General features: G+C 46.2%; 1 protein-coding gene across 1 annotated transcript in view; it reads left to right on the top strand.

Moving 5' to 3' along the window:
* Positions 1-18,375, top strand: part of EFTUD2 (elongation factor Tu GTP binding domain containing 2) — a 40,183-nt gene that overhangs the window by 21,281 nt on the left and 527 nt on the right. The window contains exons 11-27 of the mRNA XM_030295565.2: positions 1,421-1,545; positions 4,916-4,979; positions 5,564-5,654; positions 7,106-7,241; positions 8,860-8,987; positions 10,035-10,228; positions 11,642-11,753; positions 12,118-12,258; positions 13,681-13,782; positions 14,761-14,843; positions 15,428-15,514; positions 15,700-15,826; positions 16,019-16,106; positions 16,775-16,893; positions 17,092-17,186; positions 17,683-17,836; positions 17,984-18,091. Coding sequence (XP_030151425.1) covers positions 1,421-1,545; positions 4,916-4,979; positions 5,564-5,654; positions 7,106-7,241; positions 8,860-8,987; positions 10,035-10,228; positions 11,642-11,753; positions 12,118-12,258; positions 13,681-13,782; positions 14,761-14,843; positions 15,428-15,514; positions 15,700-15,826; positions 16,019-16,106; positions 16,775-16,893; positions 17,092-17,186; positions 17,683-17,836; positions 17,984-18,091 — 1,954 coding nt within the window. The remainder of the gene's footprint in view (positions 1-1,420; positions 1,546-4,915; positions 4,980-5,563; positions 5,655-7,105; positions 7,242-8,859; positions 8,988-10,034; positions 10,229-11,641; positions 11,754-12,117; positions 12,259-13,680; positions 13,783-14,760; positions 14,844-15,427; positions 15,515-15,699; positions 15,827-16,018; positions 16,107-16,774; positions 16,894-17,091; positions 17,187-17,682; positions 17,837-17,983; positions 18,092-18,375) is intronic.

Genomic DNA, 18,375 nt, shown 5'->3' with positions numbered 1-18,375 from the left:
AAAAAAATTTTTTTTTTTTTTTTTTAAAGAAATCAGGTAGATATTTGATGTAACCCACTTATCATAGTGCTTAGCATGCAGTACCTGCCCCATGAATGATGTTAGTTGCTGTTATTAACACAGATTCAGTAAGTGAAGGAACTATTGGCTGTTGTTTTTGTGGACATAGTTGCTTTTCAGCAAGATGGATTTCAGGCTTATATTAATAAGTATGAGCGATGGCTGGGAGACCTCACAATACAGTATCAAGGTGACTTTGAAGAATAGGTTAAATATATCATAAAGACAGTCTTATCTGCGGGCTGACAGAAGGACTGGATGACTTATTGTGGCCCCTCAAAGGGCCCAGGATGAAGCTGTCCTATTGAGAGAACACCTCTCCAGTTAAGGACTGGGGATGGTACCTCCGTGGCCAGAGACAGATTTACCTTCAGGAGCCTCCCCCGTATGTAGTACTAATTCTCAACAGTGATCTCTTCTCCCTGGCTCCAGAAGGGCCGAGAATGACTGGAGACCAACATAATATCAGGAACCCCAAAGATGAAGTGATAAACTTATTTATTACCTTAAAATAGAGGATGGGGCTAAATCCTGATCACCAAAATAAGAAGTCTGATCTCAGCCTCTAAACAAGAAACAGCAACGTGAGCATATTATTTAGAAATATGAGGACCATTGCTCTGAAAGCAGCTTTAACAGAGTTGAAAGCAGTTGCCTCTGGGGAACATAACTTGGGATGTGGTGGAATAAGGTAGGAAACTGCTCTTTAGAAGCCAATACTTTCACTTCTAAATTAAGAAATTACATAAAACAATCTGTCAGTGAGGCTAGGGTTGTGGATTGAATTCCTGTATACAGCTGGTTTTCTTTGAAACTTTAGTGAACTTGGGATGCTGTGGCTTCTGCGTGGCCTTTAAGATAAAGTTTTCATGTGAATTTGTATAACAACGCCTAATAAAATAAAGAGGAACTGGGCAGTGAGAGTGGGGAGCAAAGTTGCCCTTATTTTTTCTTTTGTTTTTTATTCACTTCTGGTATTTATGTCTGTTTGTGTTTGTGAAATTGAGATTTCTCAAAAAGGTACTCCACTTTCACATCAGATTCCTTTCCTGTGTTTCAAGAGCTTTGTCTCTGACCTCCAAGTTTCCCCTTGTCTGTCTGGTGCAGTTAACTTCTCCAGTATCATGCATGAAGTTCCCAGCACTGGGAAGTCAGCTTGTTACTGGGAGTTAGGGGACAACTCCATCATGTCACTTTCTTGGGCCAGGCCGCTGGCAGCGCTTGAGTGTGTTATGCAAGCCCCTTCTGAGAACAAGGGCTGGAGAGGGGTGATGACACAGAGTCCCCGCCCTTCACCCTTGGCATTATGTTGATGTTGCTGCACAGCCCGGCTCTGCACTCATGACTGTCTCTGTTTTAGCATGTACTCCACCGATGAGAACCTGATCCTTTCCCCACTCCTGGGCAACGTCTGCTTCTCCAGCTCCCAGTACAGCATCTGCTTCACACTCGGCTCCTTTGCCAAGATCTATGCTGACACCTTCGGTAAGCTCTGGCTGGCGGGCTGTCTCCCAGCTTCCCCAGAGTCACGGGTGCCTTTCCTGCTGAAGAGTTTAGAATTGGCTTCATGCCAGGGTCCCCTGTTTGGGGGAGCATTTTATCAACTATTATTGTCACGTTTCGGTCTCTTTTTGGCCCCTCGACCCTTTCTTTGGGCCAAGTGGCTTCTAAAGAATAGAAGAATAAAGGTGACTGTGGAAGAAATGGGTGAAAAGGGAGCTCATTTTAGGAATAAGAATCTTTGTTAGCGTGAGACAGATATTTTCCGAGAGTAATTCTCCATGGCCACAAAGCCCTTTCAGACCTCTTCCTCAGGGATGGAATGTCTGTCACTAGTGGTGCTTCTTCTAGCTGTCTCTCCAGCCATCTGTAGGCACATGGACACTTTGTAGGCCTACTCAAGAGCTCGAGTTGGATTTGCAGTCCGCCAGGATACCCAGCTGAATGATTTTACAGGTCCCGGAGCCTTGGCACAGAGCTCTGGGGCCGGCTTCCCAACTCCAGAAGATTCCTGTGCTCTTTACCTCTGTGCCTCCCAATTCCCTCAGATTCCGGTAACAACCATGTCCTGAGTGTCCAACACTGTCCTTTCGAGGAGGTCATAATTCACCCTCACCTCACCCGTGAGGACTGCGGAGAGGCCCGGTGAGAGGTCTCACAGCTGACAGGCACTGGAGCTCCAGTGTTTCTGTTCTCACCACTCAGTGGTCCTTCAACCTCGTCTTTGCTCTTGTGAAAGAAATGGGCAAATGCAACTTGTTTGTTTTTTTAATATGTACTTATCCACTGCATCCTCATTGTAGAAACATGGACGATACAGTAAAATCTCATCAAGAAAGCAAAACTCACCCATAACCTCATTACCATAACCATGCAAACATTTTATAGTTCTTTCTGTGTTTAGTGTTCTGCATAAATAAGATCACATTTTATAGAGGGACATGTATAATATATAAAACATAACACAGATAAATTTTCACTCAGCATCGGATCACAGGAATTGGCCAAATTATTTTATTAAAATTCATTTCTGTGAATTATTTTCTGTCACTGCCAGTTACTCCCCTGTATAGATGTGCTATAACTTAACTACTTTCTTATCGTTAGGTATACATTTAGTTGTTTCTAGATGGCTCTTTTGAAAAGGGAAAGTAGATGGATAATAAATAAAACTTACCTGAGTAGGGTTCTGGTTTCCAGGTCTCTGAATATTCTTTACATCAGCATGTGAAGCAAAATCTAAGACCATTTCTGTAATTACAGTGTATTAATGATTTCGTTTCTGATTGAAAATGGCCCTGAGCCTCAGGAGAAAGTATTGCCCATCCTAGGAACCCACTGTTAGTTTACAAAGGAGCCAGCTCTGGGTTCCAATATCATCCTCCTGAAAAGCTGTATATGGGAGCACTTGGGTGGCTCAGTTGGTTGAGCGTCTGACTCAGGTCATGATCCCAGGGTCATGGGATCAAGCCCTGCATTGGGTTCTGCACTGAGCATGGAGACTGCTTAGGATTCTCTCTCTTTCTCCCTCTGCCCCTCTCCCCCATTTGCATTCTTTCTATATACTTATATTTTTACAAAGGAGGGGAGGGGAGAAAAGTCATGTTTGGGACTTCTAGAAAGTCAGCTCTGAAAGGAATATCAGAGATCATTGAGTCCTTCCCCTTCATTCCACATATGGGAAAGCTATGCCCAGGGTTACAGAACCTACTGGTGGGCTTGGGACTAGAATCTACTTGATGTTTTTTCCATCACACCGTACTTCCACAGTTGATGTCATGTCCTCTTAACTAAGAATCTGGCAACGCATGGGGAACAATCTCTGACTTCTAAGAACTCTGTCCAAGGGGTAGACGGAAATCTACGGAGTGTTGAACAACAGTGTATGGCATCAGTTTGGGCAGGAGGAGATGGGGCTTCACGGGCAGGTGGAGAGTAGAGAGCTGGGAGTTCTAGATTCGCAGCATTGAAAGAGGAGGCACAGAGGTGGGTGGTTTGGACCCATGGCCTATTTAATAATGGTGAACTGTTTCACCAAAGGGGAGAGTTGAAGTAAAGCTGTGGGCAAGCTGGGTTGGGACCACATTGAGGAAGGCTTGGAATGCCAGGTTAAGGAATTTTGACTTTATCCTGTGAGCAGTTGGGAGCTGTTAAAGATTGGGGTAGGCTGACACGTGCAAAGCTGATAGAAGATAGGCCAGGAAGAAGGGTGGGTACAGGAAGGAACACCCGGTTAGACATTTTCACCAGTATTCAGATACAGGATCGTGAATATTGGGTTCCTGTTATTAGTGAGATTGAAAAGGAAGAGAAGAACCAGAGAGAAGTTCACCCTTTCTTCCACTGAGCGTTTATTAAACTTCCAGCATGCTAGGCCTAGTTCTTGTGAGCACTCAAGCAACTCAATCCAGTGAGTATGCTGTACTATAAGGTGCAGTAATAGAGGCATGTAAAAGACACAGTGGTTCAAAGGAGAGAGAGTCACTAACTAATGTGGGAAAGAAGGGAAGAATTTGGTAATTAGCAAAGTGGGGAAGAAAAAGATTTTGAACCTGGATGAAATGCCAAGGTAGCCTCAATAAAAGGGGGAATGGTCTGAAGGGGAGCGTGGCTTTAGGGGAAAAGTGATGAATATCCTTTATGGCATCTTGAGTGAAATCATCTAGATAGAAATACTCATGACACAGTTGGTGATGTGACCAAATTGACTAACAGGAGCTCTTGATTGAAACGATCTTGAATTCTAAAAGCCACCGTTGGCTCAGCCTGACCAGGATTAAGAGTTACAGTCAAACCAAAAATATTAATTGGTAAAAGATGAGATAAAGGTAGGCTTTGGAGTTTTCTCTCCTGAGGGCTAGATGTCTGCCTTCCAGAGGCTTGGGGCTAGTTTGAGCTTTAGCGTGGCATTGCAGCTGGGAGACTGCCCACACTGGCAGCAGAGAGCTTATGTGGATCAGGGAAGAGTGAAGGAGCCATTAAGCCCCACTTCTGGAAGGAACAGTGTTTAGGTGCAGACAGAGCATAGCATGTGGGCGGTTGGGCCTATTTTATTAAAGGAAAGCATATAAACCGTATCCTTGTCCATAGCTCAGTTCTTTGCTTCCTAGACATAGAGCTGCCTGGGTACTCATTTTGGCTCCACCGTAGCCATGTCTAATTTGGGCCAGTCCTGTCCTTGTCTATGCCTCAGTATCCTTGTCTGCCTGCCTGGGTACAAGGAAATGTCCAGACCTTGGGAAGGAACGTGCTAGAATTCCTCAGCTATAAACCACTTACGCATCTGGAACCACGTATGCAGACTTTCAAACAATACTTTGTTAGGTAGATTATAATCATATGGCTTCTCTTACAGGTGACATTAACTACCAGGAATTTGCTAAAAGACTCTGGGGTGACATCTACTTCAACCCCAAAACGTAAGTAGAGTGGGGAAATGACTCTCTAGAGGGGGCGTACATTTTTCCAGGAAGTGAGGACAGAGAAAGAGTTCCTAAGATTAAAACCTACCTTTTGGGAAGGGGTAGGGGAGTAGTGCAAGCAGGGGAGGGGCAGAGAGCGGGGGGACAGAGGATCTGGAGTGGGCTCTGTGCTGACAGGCTGACAGCAGTGAGCCTGATGTGGGGCTCAAACTCAAAAACCGCGAGATCATGACCTGAGCTAAAGTTGGACGCTCAACCAACTAAGCCACCTAGGTGCCCCAAAGCCTACTTTTTTATTAAACATGAATAATCCTCCTCTAAGTGGTTTGGCTTCATGAGCTCTTAACAGGATGAGCCTATTTCTCTTGAGATCTTCACAGCTCAGCTCAGGCATGCACGAGAGTCATAACCAAATGCTCTCTTGGGAATCTCTCTTTGGAAATGTTATGATCACATACACATTCCTTCCCCTTCATCCTGCTCAGATGCAGAACTTAGGAAATTCACCCTTGGGGTCAGTGACACAGCCTTCTCCCTGCTGGGCCACCCATAACTCTTTTTTTTTTTTTTCCTCTTAATAGACGAAAATTCACAAAAAAGGCCCCAACCAGCAGCTCCCAGAGGAGCTTTGTGGAGTTTATCTTGGAGCCTCTGTATAAGATCCTTGCTCAGGTGAGAATGTCAGGCTGCCTGGTTCAGGCCTGCCCTTCTAAACACAGAGTGCAAAAGTTGGTGAACTCAGACTTCCCCCTGCCCCTAAACCTGCTCAGTTTTGTTTTACTAAGCATGAGGATAGTTGCTCACCAGTCTTCTAGATCTATGGTCCTCTAAGTGCCTCTGAAGTGCCCTTCACAGTGAAGGGGGGAAGATAAGAAAGAAAAGGCAATGGAGAAATTTTGTATAAAGATTTGATACTTGAGAACTAATAATTGCAGTTGTAGGGATTTGATTTACAGATATAATTGGTTTATGTATAGTGTGTGTGTGTGTGTGTGTATATATATATATATATATATATACACACACACATTTTATAAGAGGGGAAGCAAACTGGAAATAAGTTAAATGTTTATCAGTGAGAATCTGATTAAATGAATTATGGTACATCTCAAGTATTTTGTAGCCATTAAAAGAATGACTGTATTAGCTTGCTTTTTAATGATTTTTCTGGGCCTGTATATATGTGATGTTTGTCAAATCGGAAAGGATGCATCACGGGGTGCCTGGCTGGCTCAGTCAGCAGAGCATGCAACTCTCGATCTCTAGGTCATGAGTTCAAGCCCCATATTGGACATATAACTCACTTGAAAAAAAAAAAAAAGATGCATCAGACAGTGGTAAGGATGCAGTTAGACATGTAGGATTCTCCAAAGAAAAGAGTATAACATTGAGTTTGCATGAATTTGTGCTACCTAAAAGGCAGAAGTAAAGGGGTAATACTGTACGGGAGTTTTCGTAGACCTTTTTCCCAAGACAGTTATAAAATATTCAAGTGTTTAATAAGCACTGTGCACAGTTAACACACACATATACACAAAACGTGTGTGGCCATACCAGCTGACAAAAGAGTAAAACATAGCAACAAGACAAAATAACATGATTAAAATTTATTAGTGCTGAAAAATACTTAGTATCTTGTGTCAGACTGGAATGGATTAATAAAAGAAATTTATAGAGTCTGTCTCATTAGAGACCTTGAGTCTGCTGAGAATGATTTAGCTTGGCCTTGCCCTACCAGCAGATGGACTGCTAGGTGACCTTTTTTGGTTCCTTCCAGTGCAGTGATCCTCTAAATCTGAGAAGTCTCTAAATAGGGAAGATTAAGGGATTTCCTGAGTGGGGTGAGATGCTGCTTTTCAGACACCAGGGGGCAGCACTGAAGGTCATCAGAGAGGGCCAGGTTTATTTAACCAACCCCTTTTTTCCCCCCAGGATTGGTTTGAAGAGTAGATATCAAAGATTTCTCTCAAACCAAATGGCTGTCCTTGCCAAGAGCTCTCCCTGTAGAAGAGAACTTGGCACAGTGACCCTTCAAATTGCCCTTTGGCCTTCCCTTGCCCTCTATAGCAGGCAGCATGCTGGGGCCATCATTACAGCTGACATGGTATTTGGTACCAACACAGGTTGTGGGTGACGTGGACACCAGCCTCCCCAGGACCCTGGATGAGCTTGGCATTCATCTGACCAAAGAAGAGCTTAAGCTGAATATCCGCCCCCTGCTCAGGCTGGTCTGCAAAAAATTCTTTGGTGAATTCACAGGTAACAAAAGAGCTCATGGCCCCCTTCCCATCACTGTCATGTTCTGCCACACGTATTGGGGGGACCTTTTCCTCACTCCAGTGATGTGCAGAGATGTGAGACTTTTTTAAATAAACTGCAAACCGGATGTACAGCACCTGCATTTTTCTCCTAGCTGTTTCCTTTGGTGGATGGTACCAAGAACTCTATCTTGGGAAACAAAAGCAATTATATTTCCCTACCAGGAGGAGCATGCAAATAAAGGAGATGTTGAAACAGATTCCAAGGTTCTAGTATTTTTACAAGACTCATAAGTGATGTAAATAGACTCATAAGCAATGGGAAATACTGGGAAAAGCAGCAGGCTCAGATTTCTTTTCTCCTAAGCTCCTGTCTCCTCTATTTAAGTGGCACAGAAGGCAGGCGATATAGTAGAATGAGCCCTAGACCTATTGAGAAAGACCTGAATCTTGTTCCTATTGTGGCCCTGGCCCTTCCATGTGGTGAGACCTGGGTCAGCCACCTGATTCTTCTGTGACTCGAATTTCTCATCTGTAAAATAAGGGAGGTAGTAAAGGTAATGACTAAGGGTCCCCTCAGCAATCTCTTGATTCTCTCTTTTTTTTTTAATTTTTTTAATGTTTATTTATTCTTGAGAGAGAGACAGAGACAGTAGAGCTTGAGCAGGGGGCGGGCAGAGAGAGAGGGGGACACAGAATCTGAAGCAGGCTCCAGGCTCTGAGCTGTCAGCACAGAACCCGACATGGGGCTTGAATTCACGAGCCATGAGACCATGACCTGAGTGGAAGTCGGATACTTAACCAACTGAGCCACTCAGGCGCCCCAGCAGTCTCTTGATTCTGGTAGTTATTAGGTGTCTAAATCCACAAGGTACATGATTCTAGTAGTTCATTCTCGGCTGGCCATCCATCTGATGTAGGAGACACCAACTGAAAACATCTGCTTTCCCCAAGGTGCTAATGGAGGTTTTCTCTTTCATGGCCTATTGGCTGTTAGAAAAACAGGATGATGGGGCGCCTGGGTGGCTCAGTCGGTTAAGCGTCTGACTTGGGTGCAGGTCATGATCTCACGGTTCATGGGTTCCAGCCCTTCGCTGTGCTCTGTGCTGAAAGCTCAGAACCTGAAGCCTGCGTCAGAGTCTGTGTCTCCTTTTCTGTCTGCCTCTCCTCTGCTCGCTTGCTCTCTCTCTCTGAAAAATAAATAAACGTTAAAAAAAAAAAAGAAAAGAAAACAGGATGATGTATTGAACAGAAACATATGCAGTATTTCCCAAAGAGAGAGTCAACTCGGATTGTTCTGAGTAAATCTGAAGAGCTGGGGTACTTATTGTAAGTGCTCAGTAAGTGCTTATATTCAATGAAAGATCATGGATTGATAACAGACACTTGAAAATTTTTGTCACCTGAGTTCAAGGAACCATTGAGCCCTGCTTCTTGCTCTTAGAGGATGCTCCCAGGAAACAAGGTGGTACTTCCCGCTGGGCTCACGGTGCCCTAGCTTAAGAGCTGAAAATGAGTCCCTGCACTTTTAGCTTTCTGGCCATCACTAGTGGATCCATAACTCACCGTCACTTCCCCCTGTGAGTGTAGAGTAATGGCTTTGTCTTCTCCCTCCGCAGGCTTTGTGGACATGTGTGTGCAGCATATCCCCTCTCCAAAGGTGGGCGCCAAGCCCAAGATTGAGCACACCTACACTGGCGGTGTGGATTCTGATCTCGGCGAGGCCATGAGCGACTGTGATCCTGACGTAAGGGAAAACCCCCATTTCTGGTTTTTTTCCTCCTTCTGTTGGAGATACTGTTTTCTGGTCATAGGAATGATGCCTTCTTTCCATCCTTGCTTGCCACACCCCGTTAGCAAAGTCAAACAGGCCTGAATTCAAGACCCAGGGTTACCACTTCTAGTGTTATGATTTTGGGAAAATTATTCTATCTTTCTAAGAGTCTTGGTGGATAAAATGAGGATGGTAGTATGTATGTGACTGTTAAAAAATTAAATAAGAGTAAGAAAGTTTTACAGTTGTGTTTAGCATGGTGCCTGATAGACAGTAAACATTCAACAAATGGTAGCTAACTTTGTCAGCTTTGGGCTTTAAAAAAGTTCTTACCAGGGGCACCTGGGTGGCTCAGTTGGTTAAGCGTCCCACTTTGGCTCAGGTCATGATCTCATGGTTTGTGGGTTTGAGCCCCAGAGCCTGCTTCGGATTCTCTCTCTCTCTCTCTCTCTCAAAAATAAATAATTTTTTTTTTTTAATGTACTTAAAAAAAGTCTTTCCCAGGGATGCCTGGCCAACTCAGTCAGTAGAGTATATGACTGTTGATCTCCAGGTCATGAGTTCAGGCTCCACATTGGACCTACACAGCTTACTTTAAAAATAATTAATTTATTAATTGAAAAAAAATTTTTTTCCCAGCTGTCCTTAGTCTAATTTCTCAGCATGAACGACCAACTGAGAATCGTGTTACATCTTCGGAGGGAATTTGGGGCAAGCAAGTCTTGTAATCTTGCAAGTTAACAGTGGCAATCTGCCATCCTAAACCTGCTTTTCTTCGCCATTGCCCTCATCCTCCTAGAGAAAAGAGAAAGTTTTTTTGCTTTGCTCTGCCTATGACATCTGCTAACTAATCAGGGGGTAGGGCATGGTTTGGAATTTTCCCAGGAGATTGACACATCTTCCTCTAGGTCTGGGCAGCCTCCTCGCAGAGCCATGTCATCGCTGTCCAAGGAGGTAGAGACAAGGGTATTTACCCTGGGAATATGTGTGGTTGAGCCTGCACTCTGTCCCCACCTCCAGGGTCCCCTGATGTGCCACACCACCAAGATGTACAGCACGGATGATGGAGTTCAGTTTCATGCCTTTGGCCGGGTGCTGAGTGGCACCATCCATGCTGGGCAGCCCGTGAAGGTGCTGGGGGAGAACTACACCCTGGAGGATGAGGAAGACTCCCAGATATGCACCGTGGGTCGTCTTTGGATCTCTGTGGCCAGGTACTGTCAATAGTAGCCTATAGAGGCATGCCTTGGCCTTGTCACAGCAGCTGCATGGGCCACTTCAGTAGGGCATCAGCTGACCCTCCCTCACATCTGTTGACTTCTATTTCTTACTACCCAGAGTTGCTAGGGCTAAAAGGCAGCTACTGTTGGGATAATGCCAAGAGCCTTGCCTTTGAGTTTTGAGTGGCTTATATAAACTTTTGTAAGTTTTCTATTTTTACTCTTTTTAATCCTCTCTTCCTCTTCTGTGTTTCTAAGTCACAACCTTTATGTTTCTTCCCAAAAGAAATTGTCTCCCAACCTCCACGGACTATTCTTTGACCAAGAGAAGATTTTGCTAGATCCCTTATAGGTTCCTTATCTGCAGCATCAGACTTAGCTTGGGCCTCTGGGCTGCTTGTGAATTCATAAGTTCGGCTTCTTAGCTAGCAAGCAGAGTCAAGGCAGTCCTGTTCTGACGTGCCTGCTGTACCTTGCCAATGGCCCCCTTTCCCTCTCCAAATCCACCCATTCCCTAGAAGGCAGAGGACTGATGGCCTAGGAGAGTTGCAGTATCTTCTGTGGTGCTTTTGGCATCTCCTTACATTCTACCCCTTGGGCAGGGCCTTGCTTACCAGTAGTATCCACCTGAAATTAGGTTTTCCTCTTTTGTCCTCCTAAAATACCATGAGCTTTCTTCCATGTGCTAACCAGTTTATAATTCCAGTTGACCCTTGAACAACACAGGTTTAAAACTACACGAGTCCACTTTAATGTGGGTTTTTTTTTTTCCAGTAAATACACTATTGTCCTGCAAATGTATTTTCTCTTCTTTATGACTTTAACATTTTCTTTTCTTTAGCTTATTTTTTTATAAGAGTACAGTGTAGAATACACATATAGAATGCACATACGAAACGTGTTAATTGACTGTTTATGTTACCGGTAAGGCCCCCAGCCGACAGTAGGGTTTTAGTAGTTAAGTTTTGGGGGGATGGGGCGCCTGGGTGGCTCAGTCGGTTGAGCATCCAACTTCAGCTCGGGTCATGATCTCACGGTCCGTGAGTTCGAGCCCCGCGTTGGGCTCTGTGCTGATGGCTCGGAGCCTGGAGCCTGTTTCAGATTCTGTGTCTCCCTCTCTCTCTGACCCTCCCCCGTTCGTGCTCTGTCCCTCTCTGTCTCAAAAATAAATAAACGTTAAAAAAAAAATTTTTTTTTTTAAAGTTTTGGGGGGAGTCAGAACATATATGTGGAGTTTCAACTACATGGGGCGTTGGGGCCCCATTGTTCCTGGGTCAGTTGTACATATATGTGAGGTTACATGGTTGGTTGTTGTACCCCTCCCCTAATGGAATGTATGTTTGGTTCACCCCTACTCCTGGCCCAGTGCCTGGCACCCCTCCTTATTTCACTCATCTGTTGCCCCAGGTACCACATTGAGGTGAACCGTGTTCCTGCTGGCAACTGGGTTCTGATCGAAGGTGTTGATCAACCAATTGTGAAGACAGCAACCATAACTGAACCCCGAGGCAATGAGGAGGTAGAGTTTCTGAAAAGGCAACTGGATTAGTTTAAGCTAGAGGGTCCCGTGGGAACTCACAGGGTACTAACCTGGAGTCACTGCTGCTTCCTGGTTCTGGGCCTGAGCACAGGCTGAAGCTTCTAGATCGGACCCAGCTCGATTCTCCCTGTACTCCACTCAGTTGCTAGGAGTTAGGAGCAGTTGCTTTATCTTTTCCCTGCTGTTTGTTCTGCCAAATTACGTGGGAATAAATGGCCCTTCTGGCTGCCTCCCAGCAGCACTTTGGCTCCTGGTTGGGGAGTGGTCTCCTCCTCTCTGACCTCTGTACCTTTGGTGCCTACTCAGGCCACGTGCCCTCACTCCTCTGCACTTTGAATCTCAGGCTCAGATTTTCCGCCCCTTGAAGTTCAACACCACATCCGTTATCAAGATTGCTGTGGAACCAGTCAACCCCTCAGAGCTACCCAAGATGCTGGACGGTCTGCGCAAGGTCAACAAGAGCTATCCATCCCTCACCACCAAGGTATGTTCAAGGTCTGCAATAGCTGCCCCCGGTGACAGGTCTGTGCCGCCCACTGCTTCACGTCCACCAGCTGTCTCTGATCTGCTTCCAGCAGCCTATGTCGAAAGCAAGTATTCCCTGTCTGTTACTGTCATTTGAAAACAAGACACGTTTTGGGGGGGGGGGGTGCCGCGAGTGTACATGAATGTGTTCATATTCCACAGTATCTTTAGATGAGAAAGAGATGTGTCTTAGAAAGTATACTTTGATGGGAATGCAAGCTGGTGCAGCCACTCTGGAAAACAGTATGGAGGTTCCTCAAAAAACTAAAACTAGAACTACCCTACGACCCAGCAATTGCACTACTAGGCATTCATCCATGGGATACAGGTGTACTGTTTCGAAGGGGCACATGCACCCCCATGTTTATAGCAGCACTATGAACAATAGCCAAAGTATGGAAAAAGCCCAAATGTCCATCGACGGATGAATGGATAAAGAAGATGTATATATATACAATGGAGTATTACTTGGCAGTCAAAAAGAATGAAATCTTGCCATTTGCAACTACGTGGATGGAACTGGAGGGTATTATGCGAAGTGAAATTAGAGAAAGACAAATATATGACTTCACTCACATGAGGACTTTAAGAGACAAAACAGATGAACATAAGGGAAGGGAAACAAAAATTATATAAAAACAGAAGAGACTCATAAATGTAGAGAACAAACAGGGTTACAGGGTGGAGGGAGGCGGGATGGGCTAAACGGGTAAGGGGCACTAAGGAATCTACTCCTGAAATCATTGTTGCACCAAATTAGATGTAAATTTAAAAAAATAAAAAATAAAATTAAATAAAAATAAAATAATTATTAAAAAAAAAAAAAAGAAATAAAAAATAAAATAAGTAAATAAATATTGAAAAAAAAGAAATATTAGGGACCGGGATTAATGACAATCACAGTTATACATTTTGTGAGGAAATAATTTTTTTTCTTTCTTAAAAAAAAAAAATATATATATATATATATACACTATGAATTGATTTTCCAGAAAATATAGAAGGAAAAGTGATCATTCTGATCCTTCTACATTCTTGAGTCTGCTAGCATACTTTTCTGAGTAGCTGGCCAGGGCTAAAGGGTCAGCTTATGTCCATAGACTTAGGGCAGGGTTTTCCCTAAACAGTTATGCTGGAAATTAAATCGGTGACCTAATGCCCAGCAGCACCGTGCTGAATGGTCCAGATGTCCTGAGGATTTACCCGTTGGTCACTTCCCCACTGATCCTTCTTGAAGAGGCTGGAACTGATGCTGAGGAGTGGCTGATTCTGATAGTGGGTTTGGGCACCTCCTCCTGGGCTCTAGCATTGATTCTGTTTCTAGCTGCTGTTGCTGGCATAAGAGGTCCAGGCTATGACCACCAGGCCTGTTATGTTTCAGGTGGAAGAGTCTGGAGAGCACGTGATTCTGGGTACTGGGGAGCTGTACCTCGACTGTGTGATGCACGATTTACGGAAGATGTACTCAGAGATCGACATCAAGGTAAATCAGCATCCTCTTTCTTGAGTACCCGCCTGGCCAGGAGCTTGACTCATGGCTCCAGACTGATTTTTTAAGCAACCAAACCCTTGATTCCCCTGGAAGGCCTGAGGGAAGAGGGGGGCCCTATTGGGGAGGAGACATGTTAGGGAAAAGCATGACCTATTGCTCCCTATCTGGGAAGGTATTTGAGATCTGGTTTGCCCCTTTCTGCAGGGTTATTCTCTGTGTCATAGTTTAAAGTCCAGGCTCCCAAGCCAAAGTGATTCTTGGTCTTTTGTTAAGGAAACAGTTATACAGTTAACCCATCTTTGGTGATTAGGGCTCAGCGGAGGGTTTCAGGGAGAGAGTGAGAACTGGTTCTCCTGGATTTGTTGTTAGGTTGTGACGTGGCCCCTTGATTAAAGTGCCCATTGCATGGCCCCAGTCTCCTAGATGGTACCCGTTTTCTCCCAGTTCCTGTGGTGGTGGGAGAGAGCACCCTCAAGTACCCCTCTTAGATCCTCCTCCTGAGGTGCCCAGGACTGGTGGTCTAGAAGATACTGAGTTCCCTGGTGGCTGGCCACGTGGGAGCTTCAGGGAGGAGCTCTGCTGCTCAGAGCCAGGTGTTGAGAGTGGAAGGGGATCCCGCCAGTCAGTCCCTAGTGTCAGCTGTGACAGAGCCACGGGAGGTGCTAAGTGAGTGGTTGTGGGACGGCTGAACAGACCTTGAAAGTGTCCTTGGGGGATGATACTTTAGGCCCAGGTTTGACTCCCACGTACTCTTGGCTCAGGAACATAAACTCCACACTCCACGAAGTTTTCTCAGTCTCCTTAGTGCTGGTAAGGACTTCTCACCTGCTATTGTACTCATTGCTGATGCTGATTAAGACAGGGGTTTGTCACAAAGGTAGTGCCAAGGGAACCTCAGAATTCCCTTTGGCAGAATATTGTCCTTCCAACAAAATTAGATCTTGCCTAACAATTTATTCTGTTTCCCAGGTGGCTGATCCCGTTGTCACGTTTTGTGAGACGGTGGTGGAGACATCTTCCCTCAAGTGCTTTGCTGAAACGCCCAATAAGAAGTGAGCTGGGTGTCAGAGTGACCCTGGGACTGACAGGGGACACTTTCTCCTCCTCCCTCCTCAACTCCACCCCAGTCACAAGTACTGTGGAAATAGAGACTCCCTAGGTCTCAGGATGGGGGCTTAGGATGCTTGAGTTTTAACCTAGCACTCTCATGCCTTAGGCCTGTAGACATGATGCTGTGGAATTCTTTGCTGTAGGTTCCCCAAGGATGAGTGTCCCAACTGCCACTTTTCTCCGTATGATATGATCATCTTACAGTTTTGCCCTGGCAACAGTTCTGTTGTTGTGGGAATTTTTTAAATTTTATTTTTAAGTAATCTCTGCACCCAACATGGGCTCGAACTCACAACCCTAAGATCAAGAGCTACACACTCCATTGACAGAGCCAGCCAGATGCCCTGAGACCCTACTTTTTTAAAGAGTGGTAGATTCAAGTGAAGGAAGACAGAAAATGAACGTTTTTGCTCTGTTTTGCTCCTCTGGCTTTTACTGATGTAACTGCCTTGTCACCCTCTCCTTAGGAATGCCCCTTCTTCAAGTTCTGTTGATCCTCATCATTACTCATTTCCTTTCTGACTAGGAATAAGATCACCATGATTGCTGAGCCTCTCGAGAAGGGCCTCGCCGAGGACATAGAGAATGAGGTGGTCCAGATCACGTGGAACAGGTGAGAATGTGGCTCTGGTTTCAAGGCCGAAAGGAGACGAGGCGCTACGGCTTGCCTCCCCAGGCTCTGATACCACGTGTCCTTCTGGGAAGCAAACTGTCCCCCGGGAAGACGGGAATTGTGACCCCAGGATGCAGAAATTGCAGAGCTGCCGGAAAACCTCCATTTCCTCCTCCTTCCCCTAGGAAGAAACTGGGAGAATTCTTCCAGACCAAGTACGATTGGGATCTGCTGGCTGCCCGTTCTATCTGGGCTTTTGGCCCTGATGCCACCGGCCCCAACATCCTGGTGGATGATACCCTGCCTTCTGAGGTACAGCATAACTAACGGGAGCCGTGCAGTGGTTTCTTTGCTGTGGAGTGGAAGAAACTACAAAGTGTACTTCCTTTCCCAGAAGTATTTTGTGTCTTCTGGTGAATCTTCTTACCGGTATACTTACCTTCTCCTCCCTCTAAACTGATTGTTGCCAGGGTCACTGCTCACAGGCCCTCATGTTTTGTGCAGGTGGACAAGGCTCTTCTTGGCTCAGTGAAGGACAGCATTGTTCAAGGTTTCCAGTGGGGAACCAGGGAGGGGCCCCTCTGTGACGAGTGTAAGTTCCGACAGTGCCTCTGCCTCCCCCTCTCCAGCCCTGTAGGGTCCTTTTGCCTGGGTGTATGAGGTGGGGTGGGGTGGGCTCGTGTACGGGACCTGGCAGGAGAAGCAGCTTGGGGTACATGGGGCCATTCCATGTCCTAGGTCAGCTTCCTCTTCTCGCCTCTCCTCCCTCCCCATCCAAGTGCTATTGCCTGGGACATCCCGGAAGGGAAGTCATTTCTAGACGGACATTTGCTTCTCAGTCCTGAGAAGGAATGTGCTTGAGGAGAGGTATAAAGAGGAAGATGGGATCGGAGTGGTTTATAGACGAGGTTGGATTAGTGGGCAGGAAGGTGCAATTCCTAGCACTTACTCTATATTCAAAAACAATTAAGTATCTACAAAAAAAAAAAAAAAAATCCCATAAACTTCTAGGAAAGCTTTACAATGCCTGAGCGTGGCCTGAAACAAACATAAAGAATGTGTGCCTAACTTCTGTCCTCTGCTATAGGCCTTGGTATCCTATCAGAACACCCATCTGCAGGGTGATTTTGTCCCATATCTTTTGTGATCTTAAGACAGCTGCCATGCTACTAGAGGCTCCTTGGTGCCCTCCCTGCGCGTGGGCCCTTGACTAGCACCAGAACCACTCCTCAGTCATCAACTCCCCCATCTCCTTTCCAGTGATTCGAAATGTCAAGTTTAAGATCCTGGATGCAGTGGTTGCCCAAGAGCCCTTGCACCGGGGCGGGGGCCAAATCATCCCCACGGCCAGGAGAGTTGTCTATTCTGCCTTCCTCATGGTAAGTGAGTGGAGCTGAGTTGCTCTGGGGCACTATGTGGAAATTCTAGCTATGCAGGTCTCAAGACCACAGTCCCTCCAGCCTTTTTCTCTGTCCAGGTCCTCAAGACCACAGTCCCTCCAGCCTTTTTCTCTATCCAGGTCCTCAATCCTCAGCCTTACCCAAGCTAAGGAACTCTTTCTTCTTGCCCTGTTGCAGGCCACTCCTCGCCTGATGGAGCCTTACTACTTCGTGGAGGTCCAGGCCCCTGCAGATTGTGTCTCTGCTGTGTATACTGTCCTGGCCAGGCGCAGGTGAGCCATGGGCATGTTAGGGATGGTGCAGGGAGCAGGAGCACCGCAAGAGTAACTGGGCTCTGTGGGGAAGGAGGTGGACCTCCTGTACTGTCCCTGCTCCTAGAACCTAGTGAGCTGTTTTTTCAAAATGAAGTAGGAAAGGATTAAGGCAGACCCCTGCTTCACTGCAGATAAAAAGTTGAGATTCCTTCTTAGACCCCTCTCAGTGGAGAACCCCCCGGGGAAAGTACTGAAATGTGTCAGTGGGGGAATGTCTATAGGACCTTGTCCCTTCAGTGTTGCCACTCTCATGTAGCGGTCACTACCCCTTTGGCTGCCATGGGAAATGACACTGAGCCTCCCCCCCCCCCCAGCCTTTTCCATCCACTGTAGCATGATTGTGGTTATTCTTTCTTTGATGGTAACTCTGTGTTGTGGTATATTGGGGACAGATTCCTTCTCTGCTTTTGGTCTCTGAAAGATGAGGGACTCAGCCTTTGTTTTTCTGTCGCAGGGGGCATGTGACTCAGGATGCACCCATCCCAGGCTCCCCTCTCTACACCATCAAAGCTTTCATCCCCGCCATTGACTCTTTTGGCTTTGAGACCGATCTGCGGACTCACACCCAGGGGCAGGCCTTTTCCTTGTCTGTCTTCCACCATTGGCAGGTGAGAAAATGGTGCAGGCTGGCCAGTGCGGCCTCCCACCTGTTCAAGGCCAGTCTTCTCTGGTCTGTTCCCCTTTCAAATCCCAAGTGAGATTTCCAACGTCCTAGAGAAAAGTGCTGGATCATTGGAAACCACTTTGCCTTTCAGATTGTGCCCGGTGATCCTCTGGACAAGAGCATTGTCATCCGTCCCCTGGAGCCACAACCAGCTCCTCACCTGGCCCGAGAATTCATGATCAAAACCCGTCGCAGGAAGGTATGTGTCCCTCAGGCCCATTGCCAGCCCTTAATCCCCAGGGCTCTTGGCAGGAGTTGGATCTCTCTTCATTTCTTCCTTTGGGACCCTTCTCCCAAAGACTGAGAGCGGTTTACCGTACAACGCAAAGAAGTGCAATCTGTCCAGGCCTCGGGCCACCAGACCCTGGACACAGTCTGGCCAGTAAGGGAGCGCCTTATCTTGTCCAGTGGTGACTCCTGAAATAGCTGGTCCACAGCTTCACCCCACCAGCCCCCCACCCCAGCACAGGCCTCAGGCGGCCT

Source organism: Lynx canadensis, chromosome E1 (genome assembly GCF_007474595.2).
Source record: "Lynx canadensis isolate LIC74 chromosome E1, mLynCan4.pri.v2, whole genome shotgun sequence".
NCBI classification, from domain to species: Eukaryota; Metazoa; Chordata; class Mammalia; order Carnivora; family Felidae; genus Lynx; species Lynx canadensis.
Note: the sequence above shows the minus strand (reverse complement) of the source record. Positions and strands in the feature narration are given on the sequence as shown.